The sequence below is a fragment of the Ornithorhynchus anatinus genome, chromosome 3 (assembly GCF_004115215.2).
Source record: "Ornithorhynchus anatinus isolate Pmale09 chromosome 3, mOrnAna1.pri.v4, whole genome shotgun sequence".
In the NCBI taxonomy this organism is placed as follows: Eukaryota; Metazoa; Chordata; class Mammalia; order Monotremata; family Ornithorhynchidae; genus Ornithorhynchus; species Ornithorhynchus anatinus.
Genome location: NC_041730.1, coordinates 41929706 through 41951095, shown reverse-complemented (window position 1 = coordinate 41951095; position 21390 = coordinate 41929706). Strand labels below are relative to the sequence as shown.

At 43.7% G+C, this 21390-nt stretch overlaps 1 protein-coding gene across 1 annotated transcript in view; it reads left to right on the top strand.

Moving 5' to 3' along the window:
- KIAA1549L (KIAA1549 like) overlaps nucleotides 1-21390 on the top strand; it is a 200368-nt gene that overhangs the window by 118969 nt on the left and 60009 nt on the right. The window contains exons 10-14 of the mRNA XM_039911466.1: nucleotides 1583-1734; nucleotides 3928-4099; nucleotides 8060-8223; nucleotides 12946-13136; nucleotides 15823-15947. Coding sequence (XP_039767400.1) covers nucleotides 1583-1734; nucleotides 3928-4099; nucleotides 8060-8223; nucleotides 12946-13136; nucleotides 15823-15947 — 804 coding nt within the window. The remainder of the gene's footprint in view (nucleotides 1-1582; nucleotides 1735-3927; nucleotides 4100-8059; nucleotides 8224-12945; nucleotides 13137-15822; nucleotides 15948-21390) is intronic.

Genomic DNA, 21390 nt, shown 5'->3' with positions numbered 1-21390 from the left:
TCTCTCTCTCTAGACTGTAATCTCCTTGTGGGCAGGGTCTATGTCTTTGAACTCTGTTGTATTGTACTCTCCCAAACACTTAGTACAGGCTCTCCACACAATAAGTGCTCAACAAATATGAGTGATTCATTAAGGAGGATACCACAAATAGCTACTCCCCTGAAGATTTATGGAATTTCTCTCCATTTCCAGGCTGACATTCAAGTGTGAAGAGAGAATTCTTTAGTATTACCCAGGGTGAAACTGCTCAGAGAACCTGATGTCACAACCCTCCGATTCTTTTCCAGAAGCCACAGTGACTGAAAAATTAGAATATTCTCACCAGATCAATGACCCGGACATTGGAGAGGGCAAGAGAAAGCAGTGTTTTCACTCAACCATGGCATCTTTAACTAATCAGCCAAGCCCACCAATTTATAGGTTCAGTTCCCCCTGCATGGCTGGATGTGCCAGGAGGAAATCCCAAGGGATTTTCTGTGCCCTGGGGCACGAGGGCATCACTGAAGTATTTTGACTTTATTTTTTTTTTGACTGCGGCTGGTAGCTGAAACAGAGAATCTCAAAAGACAGCTCTGCCAAAGTACCAGGAGGCATTCACATCGCTAAAATCCATCCAAACTGCTACCAGGCTGATCCGAGTACTTAGCCTATCCCGCCTCGATTATTGCACTTGCTTACTTGCTGGCCTCCCGGCTATCTGCCTCTCCCAAATCCAGTCCATACTTCGCTCTGCTTCATGGCTCATTTTTCAACAGAAACACCCAGTCCGTATCTCCCCGTTCTGTCCATCGACCTCTGGATCAAACAGAAACTCCTTACCATTGGCTTTAAAGCATTCAGTCAGCTCTCCCCAGCCTACCTCATCTCACTGATTTCCTACTACAACCCAGCCTTCACACTCTGCTCCTCTGGTGCCAATTTACTCACGGACTTATTCACGGAGGCCCTGTCCCATCGATTTCAACACCTACCCCTTTCCCATGTCCTCCCCCTAGAACTCCCTCCCCCTCCATATATCCCAGACCACCACTATCTCCACCTTCAAAACATTATTAAGATAGCATTTCCTCCAAGAAGCTTTCCCTGGTTAAACCCCCTTTACCCCGGCTCACTATCCCTTCTGTGTCATCTATGCCCTTGGATCTGTGACCTTTGGACGCTTGATATTCTCCCCACCCCTAACCCCATGGCACTTATGTACATATCTTTAAATTATATATTATAAAATCTCTATTCATATTAATCTCTGTCTCCCTCTCTAGACTATAAGCTTGTTATGAGCAGGGAACAGAACTGCTATTTCTGTTATATTGTACTCTCCCAAGCACTTAGTACAGTGTCCTGCACATAGTAAGCTCTCAATAAATACGATGGATTGATTAATTAAGTGCTTGGTGTTCAGACTACAGTGAGTTTCAGCCTGGGCCACCCCATCTTAGAGTCATTACCACTGGTATTTATTGAGTGCTTACTATGTGCTGGGTACTCTACCTGGCATTATTGTGGCAGGGGTGGACTTCTCTGGAGTGGCCCATGGTCTATAGATGGTGTGAATGATGTGTTTCCCTTCTCCTCCTACCAGTTCTGCAAGGGGTGGACACGGCCTTGGTCGGACTGCAAAACCAGAGTTTCGCCAGGGTGATGGAGCAGAGGCTGGCCCAGCTGTTCATGATGTCTCAGCAGCAGGGAAGACGGTTTAAACGAGCCACCACCCTGGGCAGTTACACGGTTCAGGTCAGTTTCCCATACAGGAGACCCCGAGTCTGAGTTGGAACCATAATGAGGAAGACAACGCAGACAGACACATCTTTTGGGCACAGTTTTTAAAGCTTGGGGTAATCCCTCCACCCTCACCCCCAATAGCACTTCTGTTTTCAGTGCTGCAGGGCAGGGGTGGGTTCCTCATTTATAATAATAATAATAATGATAATTATTATGGTATTTGTTAAACATTTACTATGTGCCAAGAATAACCATAAGCACTGTTCTAAGCGTTGGCGTAGATACAAGTTAATCAAGTCCCACATGAGGCTCACAGTCTAAGTAGGAGGGAAAACAGGTATTGAATCCCCACTTTGCAGATGAGGTAACTGAGCCACAGAGAAGTGAAGTGACTTGTCTAAGGTGATAAAGCAGACAAGTGGCAGAACTGGGATTAGAACCAGGTCCTTCTGACTCCCAGATCTGTGCTCTATCCACTGGGTCATGTTGCTTAGCAGGGGAAAAAAATCCAACTTCCAGGTAAAATGTTGCAAACCTCTAGCGTACTGTGGGAATTGGTTTTGGGGAGCAAGTTTGGTTGATATCTGATTGTGAGGGGAAGCACCAACTCATATTCCCTGCTCTCTGATGGATGACTTTTACACCTGTAGTGGCTAGCCCCCACCAGCTATCAACCAACTACACCCTGGAGGGCTGTGGAGAGGTCTTCAACCCGTGTCTCCAGAACAGAATTAATCTTGGCCGAGAAGAGGCCTGGAATATTGTTGCAGGGGAACCCAACAAATTCATGCAGGTTAATCATCCAGATGTGGCAGGTTAATCATCCAGATGTGGGGGCCGGAGTTAATCATCCAGTCATCTTTCCTTTCCATCTCTTCTCTAGTGTCCCTGGCATGCTTAATCAATCAATCAATGGTATCTGTAGAGCACTTACTATGTGCCCAGAACTGTACTAAGTGATTAGAGGAGTATAATACAGCTGATTTAGCACAGGGCAACCTGAGGTTGATGGGGATTAATGACTCCCAATGCAGAGAGTCCATATTTTAAGAGCTTACTTCCTACAGTGCTCTGCACACAGTAAGCACTAATTCCCTCCAGAATGTAAGTTCCTTGTTGCCAGGGAATGTGTCTACAACTCTGTTACAGTGTACTCTCCCAGGAGCTTAGTACAGTGCTCAGTACACAGTAAGCACTCAATCAATATGATTGATTGATACCACAAGTTGTCTTCTAGGAGGGCATTCTGGAGTCAGAGCACTTTGTCACACAGTCAAAATAGTCAAGTAGTAACTGGGGGCCCTGATTTAGTCATATTAAGCCCTAAGTCACTATCATATATGTGGTGCTCATGTTAAATTCGAGCAAGTCTTCTATACCCCAGGGTATGGTTTTGGAAAAGGAAGAGTGCAGACTTGGCAATATGGAATCTACAGGGCATGCTGGCCAACAAATGAGAAAATTCAGACTAGTGATGAACTCCTGTCGAAATGATTAGTCCTGCGGGTTCAACAACTTGCACGTGCAGTGGTATGCTCTCTGGAAGTTCCAGAAATCGAAAATGAAAGAAGTGATCGAAGCATGGTCCCCTTGTTGAAATCGCACAAAAACTGCTCCAAGGTTAAATATGTCCCTAAGAGGCTAAGGCCCAAAAGGTGATAGTGTTGGTTTATTCTTTCACCCCCCAAATTGCTCCTCATTTAGAAACATGCCTTCTGTCAGCACCCAGGATGGTGGAGAATCTCCAGGTAAAAGTATTAAGAGTCAGGTAGAGGGCCCAAGCCAATAGAGAATTTTTTGTTTCGATGGTATGTTTTAAGTTCTGACTTTGTGCCAGGCACTGTACTAAGGACTGGAATAGATACAAGTTAATCAGATTGGACAGTCCCTGTCCCGCATGGGGCTCACAGTCTTAATCCCCCTTTTACAGTGAGGTAACTGAAACCCAGAGAAGTGAAGTGACTTGCCCTAGATATACAGCCAACAAGCCATGGAGCCAGGAGTAGAACCTAGGTCCTGCTAACTCCCAGTCCTGTGCTCTATCCACGCTGTTTCTTGTTTTAGAGAGTCCATTCTCTCACTGAGAGAATCAATTTTAACCTCTCTTTGGCCATCACTAGTGAGTCCCAGGAAATTGAGGCCTTGGGGCTGGGCCTTGGGAGAGGGCGAGCGGCCGTTTCAATGCAGGTTCTCTCTTCCCCCAAGATGGTGAAGATGCAGCGCCTCCCCGGACCCAAGGATCCCGCCGAGCTGACATATTACACTCTGCACAATGGGAAACCACTGCTGGGGACAGCGGCCGCCAAAATTCTCAGCACCATCAACTCCCAGAGGATGGCTTTGACCCTGCACCATGTTGTCCTTCTGCAGGCTGACCGTAAGGGAATAGTTTCCTTTCATAACCACGAATCATCATCGTGTATTCCGGTTCCCGAGAGGAGCATTTCTGGCCAATGGGTCAGAGTCTCTGTCCTAGGGATTTTGTGAGTCAAACACCTGGGATCTCTAATAAGGATAATTATGGTATTGGCTAAGTGCTTGCTATGTGTCAAGCACCGTACACTGAGCGCTGGGGTAGATAACAGATGATCATTTCCATGTGCGGCTCACAGTAGGAAGGAGAACAGGTATTAGATCATTATTTCCCTCATCTTCAAAATGATGCACAGAAAAGTTAATTGACTTGACCAGAGTCACTCAGCAGACAAATGGTGGACCTGGGATTAGAATAATAATAATCATGGTATTTCTTAAGCGCTTACTATGTGCCAGGGACAGTGCTAAGCACTGGGGTGGATTCAAGCAAATTAGATTGGACACAGTCCTTGTCCCACATGGGCCTCACAGTCTCAATCCCCATTTTATAGGTGAGGTAACTGAGGCACAGAGAAGTGAAGTGACTTGCCTAAAGTCACACAGCAGACAAGTGGCAAAGCTGAGATCAGAACCCAGGAACTCTGACTCCCAGGCCCATGCCCTATCCATTAGGCATTGCAGCTATTCCGAGACTGAAAGACCTGAGGAAATATTTGAGTGATTTGTTCAAAAGGCTAATTCCACCATGTTTCTGCCACTAATTCCACGCCTCAGTATAATGAAAAGATCCTGGAAGCCAGAACAAGATGGCAGGCTTGAGGGAGAGTCAGCTCGGGCGATGGGGGCTATTTTACTGCGCTGATCTTTCACCTTGAGGACAGGGAGTGGCCATTCCACATGGCCATTTTAGAAGTGGAATTGGTGAGTGTGGTTTCCTGCTCTAAATGGAAGGTGCTACCTACCTAGTTTTCTCCTGTGGGATGGTCAGTTGGTCCTCTCAAGAGTTTCACTTTTATTCCCCATGGGGGGACTCATGGGAAAGGACCTGAAGAAAGAACCATGGGTTCACCCCAGGCCAACTAGCCACGGGAGCCAAGAGTGCTCAATGTTGAACTTGCCCCTCCTAGTTCAAATGGTTTTCAGGTACCTTAGGTAGTCTGAATAGATGCCTACACCACAGCTGCCACTGGGCAGGCCAGTCTGGCAATCATATTTATTGAGCACTTACTATGTGCACAACACTGTAACTAAGCACTTAGGAGAGTACAATATAACAATATAGGGCAGGTTTCACCCTCCATCCCAGAGAGAAAATCTGTCTTCACCCCCTGGCATCAGGTAAGCTACGCTTTTAAAGTTACTCCTCACTTTCCAATAACCCCTGTCCCCTTCCCTTACTCTTCCCCCACCATTAAATCAACTAATGGTATTTATTGAGTGCTTTCTGTACATTTTGGTAAGTAGATTATAATAGAGTTGGTAAACTTGTTGCCAGCCTACAACGAGCTTACAGTCTAGAGGGGGATGACTCTCACCACACCAATCCTCCACTATCCCCCCATCTTGACCCCACCTGCCATTTCTTTCCGAACTTGTCCTCCCTCACACCTTCCCTCTCCCAGGTATGCCTCCCCACCGCTCCCCACCCCCTCACTATCTAGGTCCCTTGTTTCCCACACCCTGTGGCAGGGTGATGGAAGATAGGCATTAGGAGTGGCACAGAGAACCAGAGACACGGTCAACAGGGGGAAGTAGCATGGCCTTTTGGATAGAGCACGGACCTGAGAGTCAGAAGGACCTGGGATCGAATTCCAGTTCTGCCACAGATTTTACTTCATCTGTAAAATGGGGATTAAGCCTGTGAGCTCCACATGGGAAATGGAATGAGTCTAACCTGATTAGACTCTTTCTGCCTGAGTGCTTAGTAAAGTGCCTGACACAAAGTAAGTGGTTAAATGAACAGTTTTTTTTTAAAAGGACAGGGGTGAATGGGGCTTCTATAATGTGGAGAGTCAGGAATGGGAAGCAGAGGTGAGAGTGTGGAGGGAGGGACAAGTTTAGACTGGAAGCTCCTTGTGGGCTGGGAACGTCTACCAACTCTGTTATAGTGCCCTCTCCCAAGCATTTAGTACAATGCTATGTGCACAGTAATAATGTTGGCATTTGTTAAGCGCTTACAATGTGCAGAGCACTGTTCTAAGCGCTGGGGGAGATACAGGGTAAGCAGGTTGTCCCACGTGAGGCTCACAATCTCAATCCCCATTTTACAGATGAGGTAACTGAGGCACAGAGAAGTTAAGTGACTTGCCCACAGTCACACAGCTGACAAGTGGCAGAGCTGGGAATAAATACGATTGATTGAAAATTAAAGACAGGTGGAGATGAGGGAGGTCCAGTCAACAAGGTGTGTAAAAATATTGCTTGTCTCTTGAAGAGGCAGTGACCCTAAGTGAACTGACCTGTTTGACAGGGTACTGAGTGGATTCTACAGTAGCCATTTGACCCTCTCACCTTGTGTGCTTATGGAGGTGCTTTTCATGGCTCCATCTCTTTAAAGAACCCGGAGGGTGAGAGGGAACCATAGCAACAATAAACTCTAGATAATAAGGCTGAGAGCAGTTAAAAATGAGGTTTGAAATATTGGTTTCTTCCTTCCAACTAACGTCTGTTCTCAAATCTGGGGCTGAGATTTCACTGAACTTTACTGATGATTTTCTGATTTTTTTCCTAAAAATGTTTCATCTCTGCTTGCATATGATTTTTTACTAAAACGGCAAATCCATCACGGACTTTGTTCAACTGCTCCCATCCTCCTCCTCTCCTGAATCCCAAGAGATTCAGATCATTATTCATCCCCTTTCACCTGGGTACATGGCTTTAAATATCCCAGTGATTATACCCATTACTGTGATGCATTGGGGTCACCTAATGTGAATCTCAAACAACCTCAGAGTAAAATGGTGAAATTTCAGGAAGCAAATCTGTCTCATCTGAAGGTCAAGAGATTGCAAAAGCTGAACCAGGAAAAAAGGCATTTAATGAAACTTTAAGGGAAGATAAAGATAACCACATTTTAGTTACATCTGGCAGGGAACTTGTCTACCAAATCTGTTACAGTATACTTTCCTAGTGCACATTGTTCAGTGCTCTGCACACAGTAAGCGCCCAATAAATATGATTGATTCATCTCTGACTCCGAGGGGAATTAAAAAGAGATTCTGGGGCTTTTCTGATTTGCTAATGAGGTAAAATATTCCTGGCACCATATCCCACACACCTTACACATTTTTTGCTTGTCTGGCATGCAGGAAGAACTGAGATCTTATTCATTATTCATGACATAATGCTCCAACATAAACACTTGTCAAGCAGACGCAATAGCAGTGTTTAAAAATGTCAACCGATGCTTATTATCTAATTTGCTGTTTGCATACATTAATAATGTGATTAATCACTAGTTGAAAATTATGCTAAGAATTTTACCTTTGTAAGTGAATTTTTTATGGTATTAAGCACTTACTATATGTCAGGCACTGTACTAAGCTCTGGAACAGATACAAGTGAATCAGGTTGGACACAGTCCATATTCCACCAGGGGCTCACAATCTTAATCCCCATTTTGTAGTTGTGGTAACTGAAGCTCAGAGAAGTTAAGAAGACTTGCCCAAGGTCACACAGCAGACAAGTGGTGGACCTGGGATTACAATGCAGGTCCTTCTGACTTCTTCTGGCCCATTCTCTGTCCATAAGGCCATGCAGCTTTCCAGTGTTATAACTGATCATTTGAAAAGGAAGTTAAATGCAGACAGGGTCTTAGTTGAGGAAAGGTTTAGAATGACCGAAATGAACAGACTTTCTTCTCGTGCACTGTTCAATTTTGGTGTCCATCCCCTGGCAGGGAATTTGTGGAGACCACAGCTTGTTTTTCCTTCCTGACTTTCATCGGCATTGCGTGTTTTCCTTTTACTTGTGTTTGCTGGTGTTCTTCCCCGGGTCTCTCTCCGGCCCGGATCCTCTGCAGCTGTGGTAAAGAACCCTCCCAACAACCTCTGGATCATCGCTGCCATCTTGGCGCCCATCGCAGTGGTCACGGTGATTATCATCATCATCACGGCTGTGCTCTGCAGGAAGAACAAAAATGACTTCAAGCCAGACACCATGATGAATTTGCCTCAAAGAGCCAAAGTAAGTGAACAAATGAAATCAGGCTTTCATGAGGCAGTTTGATTTCCTCAAAGTTTAAGTTTCTTTCTTTTTGGAAGAACATCTCTCCATCTTCTGTCCAACCGAGGATGTTTATATGGCGTGGGAATCTAAGAGATGGCTCTTCTGGTGGTGGGGGTGGTTAGTATAATTATTACATTTGTTTAGTGCTTATTGTGTGCCAAGCACTGTTCTAAGCACTTGCGTGGATACAAGTTTATCAGGTCAGATGCAGTCCCTGTCCCACAAAGGACTCACAATCTCAAGGGAAGGGGGAACAAGTATTGAATCTCTATTTTAAAGATGAGGAAATTAAGACACAGAAAAGTTGAGTGACTTGCCCAAGGTCACGAAGCAAGCCTTTGGCACAGCTGGGATTAGAACTCAGGTCCTCTGATTCTAGGCTTCTTTCCACTAGGCCATGCTGCTTCTCCTTATCCATTTCTCATATAAAGAGATGCAGCAGGGTAAAAATTTCACATCCTCAGTTGGACAGTTTGATACCAAACTTCTCAAGGGCAGAGTCAGTGTCTTTTCTTTCTATTAGTGCTTTGAATGGTGTTTGCCCACAGGAGATCATCAATAAATACTACTGATTTAACAGCCAAATAGCCATCAAATCAGCTCCTTTGGCTTGGGTTCCTGAATGCCTTTGCTTCACTTGTCTGGGAGGGGAATGAATCAGGAACCCACTGGAAGCCGAATTTTTGAGTCATCCCTTGCACAACCTGCACTGCAGTTCTTTCTGAAGGGTCACTGGTAACAGGGGAAGATGAGGTTTGATGGAGTGTCCAGTGGAAAAAACATATCATCATTACCCTTCAGTCATATTTATTGAGTTCTTACTGTGTGCAGGGCACAGTATTAAATGCTTGGGAGAATACAATACAACATCATAACAGAGTTGGTAGACACTTTCCCTGCCTACAATGAGCTTACATTCTAGAGGGGGAGACAGACATTAATATAAATTTAAAAAAATCCATGGATATGTACATAAGTGCTCTAGGGCTAAGGGAGGGGTAAATAAAGGGAGTAAATCCAAGTACAAGGGTGATGCAGAAGGGAGTGGGAGAAGAGAAAAAGGGTTTAATCAGGGAAGTCTTCTTGGAGGAGATGTACCTTCAGTAAGGCTTTGAAGGGGGGAGAGTGATTGTCAGATAAGAAGAGGGAGGGCATTCCAGGCCAGAGGGAGGATGTAGGCAAGAGGTCAGTTGTGAGATAGACAAGATCGAGATACAGTGAATAGACTGGCATTCGAGGAGTGAAGTGTGTGGGCTGGGTTGAAGAAGGAGAGCAACAAGGTGAGGTAGGAGGGGGCCAGGTGATGGAGTGCTTTAAAGCCGACGGTAAGGAGTTTCTGTTTGATGTGGATGTGGATGGGCAATGCTATAGGTTTTTGAGGAGTGGGAAACTGAATCTTTCTGTAGAAAAATGATTGGGTAGCAGAGTGAAGTATGGACATCAGTACTGAGCAGAGTTCTTTCCAATGGACCAACAGCAGGGCTTATCAGGGAGGTTTACCAGTTGCTTTCTAGTTACGAGCTGATTCTGGCTCTAGGACCTAGGGCCTTTTGAACCTATAAAGAAATAAATGAATTAATGGAGAAACATTCATTATTTATATTAACTTCTCTCCACCAGAATCTCCAATAGAATGACTTAGTGAGAAGTCATACAGTAACACATCCCCCTTTATGTTATGTTTATGTTGTACTTCCCAAGTGCTTAGTAAAAGCTTTGCATTCAGGAGGTAGTCAATAAATTTCATCAGTAATATACTGCTAATATTAATGCGACTACTACTCCCTGCTAGAATTCAGCAGAAATGCATTTCCATTGGTCCTTATGTTTAAGATGGTCCAATTGTTACTGCACAGGAGTTTTAAGAAAGGGAACAACTAATCGATAGTATCTGTTGAGGGCTTACTGTGTGCAGACCACTCTACTAAACAGTTGGGCAGAGACATAATAGGCATGTGAGTGGTGCTTCCAATCAATCAATCATATTTATTGAGTGCCTACTGGGTGCAGAACACTGTACTAAGTGCTTGTATACAATATACAGCATATAAGCTTGTGTATAGTATAACAGTGTTGGTAGGCACATTCCCTGCCCCAAACAAGCTTACTTTCAAGTTCTTGCTTGCTAGTGCCAGGAAGTACTCATTTAGAAATAACCAACTGCAAAGAATTGAAGTTCCAAGAACGACCTTTCATTTTCATCTTGGTTTAATTAGTTCTTTAGTTGGATCAGGCAGATCAGTAACTCCTGGGAAATATTTGTGACTGAGCTTTGAAATGTGAATCCATCCTACCAAGATTGCTGGTGATACCTGCATGACGTGTCACTATTGGAAAAAATGACTATTGGTTCTTTAAAAAACCTAGAAGCCTATGGCTGCCGCCTGCCTCAGGACAGCAATTTGTGCTCAAGGTGGAGTCATAATGGCTTCATTTTTCAGTTTTTCATATCACCGTCTCTTAAGGGCAGTGAGCAAACGATGCCCTGGATCATCTGTCTGCTTTGCTGATGTTTCAAACAAGGCAAATGATTAAGTGGACCCCTTCCTCATCCCTGTTCATCCAGTGAGATTGCTTTAAGCCCTTTGATTTCAAAAGTCTCCTCACTCAGGTGGAGAACTGCCTGTTTATTACTGCAGTTCCACTGCTACTCCTTGAAAGGGGAACTGCAGTCTTTCCAAAAGGGCAGCAGACTGCATCCCTGGCCAAAGCCTGCCTGCCTGTGTAAGAGGAATTCAAAGCTTGAGAGCGGCTGAAGGAGAAAGTTTGCTCTCAACCTCACTTCTTACACTGGGAGGGCGGTGGTGGACCGAGACTACCGGTCGTGGGACGGGAGGCCCACGTTCTTCTGTGCCTGGGGCTGGCTAATCAGTGCACTGGCTACTAGCAAAGCAGATGATTGGGTCCTTCCTGGAAGCGGTGGCCAGTTTCCTGTGATCTAATAGGCCCGAACATCTCTACTCCTCCTCAGAGCGAAGGTATCATGTTCGACACAATTACTTTTTTCTTAGCTGTGCTGTGACTACAGAAATGATGCGTAGCACTTGAAAATCATTTTGTTTCCTGCTTGAATGCTTCTCAGCCCCTCCCTTATTGTCAGCTTCCTTCTCTTTATCCCTATATTGGCTTTGCAGAGCAATGAGTCTCTTTGTCAACCTTCTTTTTTCAGCAAAACTAAGAAAATATAAAAGCCCCTGGAGCAGTTTCTCTCCTACTGTTAGGCTGACGTCAGGGTGAAATTTGGAAGACTCCATGTGCCTTGGAATATATGATTAGTTGGGGGCTTGGATCTAGGCTTGTTTTCTCTCAGGAAATTTTTAAGTTAAAATATTGTCATAGCCCCAAAGAAGTTCATTCAGTTGTATTTACTGAGCACTTACAGTGTGCAAAGCACTGTACTAAGCGTTTGTCTTTTAATGTTTGTCCTATGCATTCCTGGTCAACTGGGCCACTCCCACTGTCATCAAGCCCCTACTTCAGACACACCTGGCAAGACCTGGGAAGATCTCGAGAAGGGCTTAGGGGCAGAGCTTGACCTGGGAAGAGTAACCCCCCTGCTTAGAAGATTTCTGGTTTCACTGCAGCTGCTGGCCTAGACACTTGCATTCTCTTTTGAATTTGTGGATAAGATAAAGGGCCCTAATGTGTGTGTGTGTTTACGTATATGTATGTGTATATATATAGATATATATATGTAGAGAAAGTGAGTGTGTGTGTGTGTGTGGAGGGGATTGGCGAGTTTGCTGTTTCACCATGGTCTGTAGGTCAGAGCTTCTAGATTAAGTGCCTTGCAGGTTCTCTAGTTGCAGGTTTAGACTAGTTTTCAGAGTCCACTGGTATCATAAATGACAGGAAGAGAAGCAGCATGGCCTAGTGGAAAGACCGTGGGCCTAGGCATCAGAGGACCTGGGTTCTAATGGATCTGGTTTCTCTGTCAGTTGCCTGCCGTGTGAACTTGGGCTAGTTATTTAACTTCTCTGTGTCTCGGTTCTCCTGTTCTCCCTCCTACTTAAACCGTAAGCCCCATGTGGTACAGGGACAGTGTCCAAACTAATTAGCTTGTGTTTACCCCGGGGCTTGGAACAGTGTTTGACATATCATAAGTGGTTAAAAAATACCATAACAAAGAAAGAAAATACTCAGCTCTTCAGTAACCCCTAGTTCTTTATCACTGCGCTTTCTAGATGATTACTCAAAGCCCAAGGTTTTCCACTTTCTGGTGAGATTTCTGTTTCCTCTTACTCCACTCACACAGGACCTAGAGTGGGTTTTATAGGTAACTGCTGTATTTATCAAGTATTTGATCCATCATAATTTAACTTTATTGATTCTCCCACACTGTGTACCAACAGTGGGTATCATCTCTCCTTTCCCTTGCCCCTATTAATCAATCAAGCCATCCACGAGTGGTATTAATTGAGCACTTACTGTGTGCAGACCACTGTATTAAGAGCTTAGGAGAAGGCAATATAATAGAGCTATTCCCTACCCAAAAGGAGTTTACAGTCTAGAGGGGGAGACAGGCATTCATATAAATAAATAAATTATAGATATGTATGGAAGTGCTGTGGAGCTGAGGTAGCAGTGAATAAAGGTTAAAAACACTCAAACATTTAATGAATGAACATTTTACCAGGACTCTTAGAAATTCCCTTAACCCTGTATATTTCCTCTCCACAGCCTGTTCAAGGCTTTGATTATGCTAAGCAACATTTGGGACAGCAGGGGGCTGAAGATGAGGTTGTGCCCGTGACCCAGGAGACAGTTATCTTACCCTTACCAGTTCGGGATGCTCCTGCCTCTCAGGAAAGAGACGCCCCCCCAGATGGAAGCACCATTAAGACCATCAAGTCCACGGAAACCCGAAAGAGGTACGTCCCGGGGACCCATCGGGAATTGCTGGTCGGAATGAGAAGTAGGAGAAGGAGAAATTTAGAAAGACCAGGGAAGTCCTGGAGTTTATCATGCTGTTTTCCAAATCTATTTCCATCCTGCTTGTTGTAGTACTTTTGTGAGGAACTGTTTGCATGGGAGAGAGGTAATATAGCCTGATTCTTTCAGTGGCGTGTCTTCTGGGAATATAGAACAGGAGAAGAGAGCCTTGCCTATCTAATACATTTAGAACTGGATGGAGTACACCTGTAAAGTCAGAGTTTCTTAGAAGTGGATGGTCCTATTCTTGGTCAGTGTTTCCCTTTAAGATGCAGCAGAACAAGTTGGTGGGGGAAACAGAGTCCCATGGAAACATTTTTATGGGCCAGAGATTGTCTTTTGCTTATGCAACAACATTGTATATGCATCTTAAATCTTGGTCATTTAAATGGGGCTGAAACAATCAAGAATAGATTTACCAACCTAATTAGGATTTTTAATATTTTATTTGAACATTATTTGGGTGTTGTTCTATCTAGAAGTAGCATTCCTGGTTGGTCTGTCCCCATTTTCTACCAGCAAATGTTCATCAGGAAATTCAGAGAACATACCACAATTTGGAATGAGGAACTGTCTCTGAATGCGTCCTATAGAAGTCCTACATTGTTATATCACTCTACCATGTCACTAACAAACTACTAAAGGTAGGATTGTCTCCCATCACCGAGATTATTGATTGGAGGGGTATTTCAGAGGTTAAAATAGCCCCTTAATTGTGTACATACTCTAAATGCATGTCGAAGACCTTGGGGGCATCACTTTCCCTCCTGGGAGTATGGGTATGGCAGGCCCTTTGAGATATGCATTCATTTTTTCTGACCTTTACCATCCTGATTATTATTTTCTAAATTACTCCAGGCCTGAAGGAGTTTGGATACCTCTGAAATTGGCTGATTTAGGATTGGGGAGACACTTGCTCCTCTGTAGTCCTTGACTCAACAGATTTTTCCATGTATGTGGTGCTATTTAGGGAGAACTGAGGAGGACATTACTAATTCGAAGCCACCTATAGATGGTGGCCTAGGGAAACAGCGTGACCTCATGAAAAGATCATGGGCCTGGGAGTGAAAGGACCTGGGTTCTACTCCCAGCTCTACCACTTGTCTGTTGTGTGACCTTTGGGCAAGTCACTTAATTTCTTTGGGCCTCAGTTTTCTCATCTGTAAAATGGGGATTAAGACTGTGAGCCCAGTGTGGGAAAGGAACTGTGTCCAACCCAAATATCTTCTATCTACTCCAGCCCAAGCACTGCCTGGCAAATAGTAAAGGCTTAACAAATGCCACAATTATTATTAGTATTATTACTGTTAGATGTGGACATAACAGAAAAGGCTGATGTGGCACTGACCATCCTTATTGTCCCACGTATACACAAAGACTATCTCCTGTTGGGCAGATTCAATTAATCAATCAGTTATGTTTATTGAATTCTTACTGTGTGCAGAGTGCTGTAACTGAGCGCTTGGGAGAGTCCAGTATATACGTGAAGAAACAGGACCATTTCCTAGTGAAGTAAGATCCATCAATCAGTCAATCAAATTAATGCAGAGCACTCTACTAGATGGAGCCTCTGGTTCCAAAATTCTTCTTTCCAATTTCTCTTCCATCAGGCTGATTGGGCCAGGACCCTATCTGCTTTTGGTCTACTACCCCACAGAACTGATTGGAATATAGAGCATCCATTAACCAATCAATCAATCCATCGTATTTGTTGAGCACTTACTTTATGCAGAGAACCGTACTAAGTGCTTGGGAAAATATAATATAATAGATTTAGTAGTCACTTTCCCTGCTCACAAAGAGCTTACAGTCAGTTACCATTGAACGGCAGTTGGAGGAGATTTCCTCACTGCACTAAAGAGGGTAAGATTCTGATTCAACAGGAGAAACTTGTGGTCCTGTTGAATCAAACTTTTAATTTCAGACCTTGTTGTTGGGAGGTGGAGAGAAGGTTGAGAAAGAGAGGGAAAACGAAGGAGAAGAATGAGAGGTGGGAGGCTCCTCAAAGAGGTAGTTTCTAAAAAATGAACCGTGACTCATCAATCAATCAAGTAATCAATATTTAATGCTTACTGTGTGCAGAGTACTGTGCTAAACACTTGGGAATAGTACAGTACCACAGAGCTGGTAGACTTGGTCCTTGCCCATAGTGAGCTTATCAGACAGCAGTTCTGCTAGAAGATGTGTCTTATGGGCAGATTGAGGAAATCTTAGTTGAAGGTGGCGAAAGGATTCAGTATAGGAGTGGCAAACCATCCCTTTACAAGCTATTCCTCCAAAATGGGGAAAATAAAGAATTATCATCCTGGATACCAGTCAAGCTGGGAGTATCCTATCTTTTGCTGGATTTTTCGAAGTTGCTGTCGGTCAGGGAGGATAAATGGGGCTGACAGAGAAGCGTGCTGAAATCCCTTTCAATGCAGGCAAAACACACAGTTCAGAAAACATGAGATAACCATCTGCTTTTGCTGCTGGTCTGCTGTGGTCGATGATTTTGCATCTTATTTGGGCGGTAGAAAATCAGAACACGCTACCCATGCACAAGATATGGACAAAATAACCTTGAAACGAGATTTCTCTGAGAGAAACTCATGGCCTTCCCCGTTGCTATGGTTACTTCAGCAGGTCGCTGAGTGAGAACAGCTCCGGGATCAGCAACGAGTCTGGAAAGCCGGGGTCAGTGAGGCTGTCTCCCCACGATGGAACGGCCCAGCCCAAAGCAACGAAAGAGGAGGCGAGAACGCGAGATGGTGAGAAGCATCTTTGGCCGGAGGCCCCCGGGGAGACCTATGAACCTCGCAATGGTTTTTAATACTACTACTAATAATTATGGTACTTGTTAAGCACTTACTATGTGCCAACCACTTTTCTAAATGCTGAGGGTGATACAAGTTAATCAGGTTGGACACAGTTCCTGTCCCACATGGGGCTCACACTCTTTATCATTATTATTATTCCCATTTAAAATATGAAGTAACTGAGGCACAGAAAATGAAATGACTTGCCCAAGATCACACAGCTGACAGGTGGCAGAGTCGGAATTAGAACCCAGGTCCTTCTGACTCCCAGACTCATGTTGTATCCATTAAGCCATGCTGCTTTCTTTACTTGGGCCCCCTCCCTGCATTCGGTCTCCCACAGTGCCTATCTGTTCCTATCTTTGCCTGGTTCCTCTGCCTCATCTGTTCCCCTGTACACGATCAGAGAGAGGAGTGCCTTTCTCCATCCTATCCTTAGGGAATTGAAGCAGAAACATTCCCAATTCCACTAGCCCATTGCTACTGAATGTGGGCCCCAATCCTCAATACAGAGATTGGATTTGTTACCTGAAAATCAAGATATTTGTTAAACGCTTACTTTGTGTCAGGCACTGTATTAAGCACTGGGGTAACTACAAGATATTTGGGTGAGACATAATCACTGTCCCACATAAGGCTCATAGCCTTAATCCCCATTTTACAGATGAGGGAACTGAGGCACAGAGAAGTAAAGTGACTTGGCCCAGGTCACCTAGCAGACAAATGGAAGAGCTGGAATTAGAACTCAGGTCCATGCTCTACCTACTAGACCACTGCTGCTTCTCCCAATAATAATGGTGGTATTTAAGTTCTTACTATGTGCCAGGACTTTACTACCTGCTGGGGTAAAGACAACATAATCAGGGCCCAACTGGGGCTCACATTCTAAGTAAGAGCGATAACAGGTATTGAATCCCCATTTGCAGATGAGGGAGCTGAGGGTCAGAGAAGTGAAGTGACGTGACCTAGGTCACACAGCAGGCAAGTGGCAGAGCCAGGATAAGAACCCAGGTCCTCCGATTCCCAGGCCTATGCTCTGTTTTATTTTCTAGATACACCTTTGCTGATATGAACACCCTGAATTTATGTAGTGAGTTTATTATTTTTCCAAAGAACCTTCTAATGTTTTACCTCATTTTACCCTCATATCTTTGTGAAATAAGGATCCACTTCACAGATAAGGAAACTGAGACTTAGAGAGTTTGAGATAGCTGACTAAAGCAGAATTTGGACTTGAGCATAGAGTTTCTTGACTTCCCCATATTCTCACTCCACCAGGACACCCAACCCTTTGGGGATATGATTCTGGAGCTAAAGGTTTGGGAAATAATTTTCCATCCCTGTAGAGAAAATAATAATAATTTGTTATTAACAAATTAACAAATTATGGTATTTGTTAAGCTCTTACTATGTGCAGAGCACTGTTCTAAGCACTGGGGTAGATACAGGGTAATCAGGTTGTCCCACGTGGGGCTCACAGTTCTAATACTCATTTTACAGATGAAGCAGTGTAGTCTAGTGGATAGAGCACAGGCCTGGGAGTCAGAAGGACCTGGCTTCTAATACTTGCTCTGCCAACTTGTCTTCTAGGTGATCTTGGGCAAGTCACTTCACTTCTCTATGCTTCCATTCCTTTATCTGTAAAATGTGATTTAAGACTGTGAGTCCCGTGTGGGTCATGGACTGTGTCCAACCTGCTTAACATTGTAACTTACTCCAGCACTTAGACCAATGTCTGACCCTAGCAAGTGCTTAATGAATACTATAAAAAGTTACCCTGATTGGGTGGTAATAGCGACTCATTTTCTCAGCTTCATTAGTTTGAATGGATTTTTATTTTTTGTAGCTAATGTTAGATATAGCCACATCTAAAAAATGATCTTTGACCCGTCATGATCATCCTAAATCTCCCTAAACAAAATGCATCTCAATCCTATGATCATCATTTTGATAAAGATCTGAGCCATGAGATGCACGCTGAGCAGATTCATGAATTAGAGTCACCCTGTTTTGCCAAGATCCAAATCCTATGCAGGTTGTGATGTTGAGCACATTTTGGATATCCCAAAATGAAATACCATGGATTTCAATATGCTATATTTCCATTTGAATGGCAACTTCGGTTTGTGGCTTTAAATGCTGGAAACAAACTTAATAGGGAGGTTTTACAATTCCAAGGAGAATAGGTAAAGCCTGTTAAACAAATGATGGAAGCAGAACTTAATTTAATGATCAGCACCTTGCGGGGGTATATTCATGGTAGAGCTATGGAAAGCAGTTTGATCTAATGGAAATAACATAAGCATGTGAGTCAGGGGATCTGGGTTCTAATGTTGGCTTGACTACTTACCTTTATCTTCTGAAAAAATAGGGATGATACCTGTTCTCTCTCCCTCTTAGACTGTAAGTCTCATGTGGAACAGGAATTATGTCTGATCTGCTTATATTTTTGCTACCCCAATGTTTAGTACAGGGCTTACTACATAGTATGTGCCTAACAAATACCACAATTACTATTATCACTGGAAACAGTTTTAAAACAAACAAAAAAACCCTGAGCATTTACTTTCTATTGTGAGACTTATTGGAAAGAATATGGAACTGGGATTCAGGAGACTTGGGTTTTAGTCCTGGCTTTGCCTCTGAGCTGCTGAGTGACCTCAGGCGAATCACATAATCTCTTTGAATTTCTGTTTATTCCTCTATAAACCAAAGTTAATAATGCTTGCTTCTCCTTACCTCATGGCGAATGTAGAGGGGGAAAATGAGTAAAGTAATATATAAGCATTTTGGAAAAATGAAAGTGCATATAATTCTAGGATTGAAGAAACCATTTAAATGTAATTGCAGGGTAGATATTAGCTACAAAAATCAATTGTGCATTTGTTTCTGAATTGCAGAATAGTAAAAAAGTAATTATTGAGTAATATTTTGGAGAAGGAGTAGAATACCCTACACAGAGCTTTAGAAAATTGCAGAGGGCTGGTCTTGGGGAAGATGGGTTGCCTAGAGCATCCTGTGTCATTGATAGAAGAGGAGATATTGCTCTTTGTGTCTGTGGTGTGTCCTGCAGGGCTTAATACCTACTTAGGATAATTAATATGACTCCAATGAATCAAGCTATTGTCCTTTAAATGAGGAGAGAGACCAGTTCCTCTCTGAAGGTGGTCTTGAACAGCTTTAGGACTCCAGAGTGACCTTAGTTGAACAGTGTACTGGGTATACAGGGAAACGAGAAAGCAGGTCTCCCCTTTCCCCTCCTCCTCCCCTCCATTTTGGCAATCAGCATTTTCAAACTGAAAAGAAACACACTGCCAGTTCTGTGGGGGAAGCTCAGGTTCCCCGATATGATTGGCTCGCTGGTTGCTATAGCTACAAGGCAAATTTTTTTTTAGGTCTTTTTCCCAGTGACATTTAAATACTCTGGAAGATAACTTTCGGGAGCTAGGGTTTTAAAAAGAAAAACAATCTGGGGTTACGTCACTTTTATCTGGTCACTTGGTCACTCTCCCAAATTCTTAGAACAGTGCTCTGCCTGTAGTAAGGGCTTAATAAATTCCATTGATTGTTTGATTGATTGATAGATTCTTATGCATTGATGCCTGTGCCAGATTGGCACAAACTCCCTCCTTCCTGTTTTAAAATGAATTAATATGACATCAATCGATTTACTGAACACTTACTGTGTGCAGAGTACCATACTAAGTACTTAAAAGAGTACAATGCAACAGATTTGGTAGACATGTTCCCTGCCCACAAGGAGCTTGTGGTCTAGAGGGGAATACAGGCAGAAAAATAACTTGTGGATGTGTACATAAGTGCTATGGGGCTCAGGGTAGGGTGAATAAAGGGTGCAAATCTAATTGCAAGTGTGACACAGAAAGGAAAGGTAGTGACAGAAATGAGAGCTTAGTTGAGAAAGGAAGGCCTCTTGGAGGAGATGTGGTTTTAATAAGGCTTTGAAGGTGGTGAGAGTGTGGTCTGTTGGACATGAAGTGCGAGGCCGTTCCAGGCCCGAGGCAGGACGTGGGCAAGGGGTCAACGGCAAGCTAGATGAAATCAAGGTACAGTGAGTAGGTTGGAATTAGAGGAGCGAAGGGAACATGCTGGGTTGTAGTGAGAAATCAGAGAGGTAAGTTAGGAGGCGGCAAGGTGATTGAGCGCTTTGAAGCCAATGGTAAGGAGTTTCTGCTTGACGCAGAAGTGGATAGACAACCAATGGAGTGGAGAGATGTGTACCAAGTGTTTTTTTAGAAAAATGATCCGGACAGCAGAGCAAAGAATGGACTGGAGTGGGGAGAGACTGTGGGTGGAGGTGTGGGGCTATCTCACCATTTTTAGACACCACAGTTCATTTATTCATTCATTCATTCAGTCATTTTTATTGAGTGTTTACTGTGTGCAGAGCACTGTACTGTGTGCAGAGCTTGGGAACTACAATTCAACAACAAATAGAGATAATCCCTGCCCACAATGGGCTCGGGTCCTGCTGAGCTAAGAGGCGGTAGCTACCACTGTTGAATTTCCCCCAAGTTGGGAATTCCTGATTTGGCATGGTGGGCAGGGAGGAAGAAATGAAGTCCCATCTCCATCTTAAGCCTCCTTTTATGGATGAGGTAACTGAGGCACAGAGAAGTGTAGTGACTTGCTCAAAGGCACATAGCAGGCAAGCAGTGGAGCTGAGATTAGCCCAGGTCCTTCTGACTCCAAAGCCTATGCTCTAACTACTAGGCATGCTGCTTCTCATGCTACTTGTAGTGTCCTGGACATGGAATGACGTGGCCCTGGAGAAATTGAAGGGGTGTCAGAGCACCCTGGAAAATCGATCTAGGTTTTGTCGAGATCGGGACAACGGCCTCAAAATAGCATCTGTCCAGTGTCATCGTGTTTCTCTGCATAATACACATGACATCATGTTCGTCTTTAGGTCACTGCTGGCCACCTGAATGCCAGTCCTTAAGCAACAACTGGGTCTCTATGGGAGTGTTTTCACAGTGGACACTCATAATCCATTCAAATTACACACCCTAACCAACTGCCGAGGGATACAAAGAAAGTAGAAAACAAGAAACAAATAAAAAATCTCAAGAACCCTCTGGTTTCCATGGAGCTATGAGATTCTCAAGAGTTGCTTCTTCATCGTGAAGTCCTCAGCCGATGACTCTGCAATCTCACCTCGCTGGGCTGTTGTGTGTGAAGTGGTGGTGGAGGAAAGTGAAAAAGAAATACTCAGAGATGAGTATAAAACACTATTTTGGCTTCCATTTGCTGTTTCAGCAATGGTGACATATTTAGCATCAGTTAAGCAGTTCCATTTGACTTCAAGGACATTCTCCATTATGTCCACCAGATAAGACATTTTAGTAATAATAATTATTATGGTATTTGTTAAGTG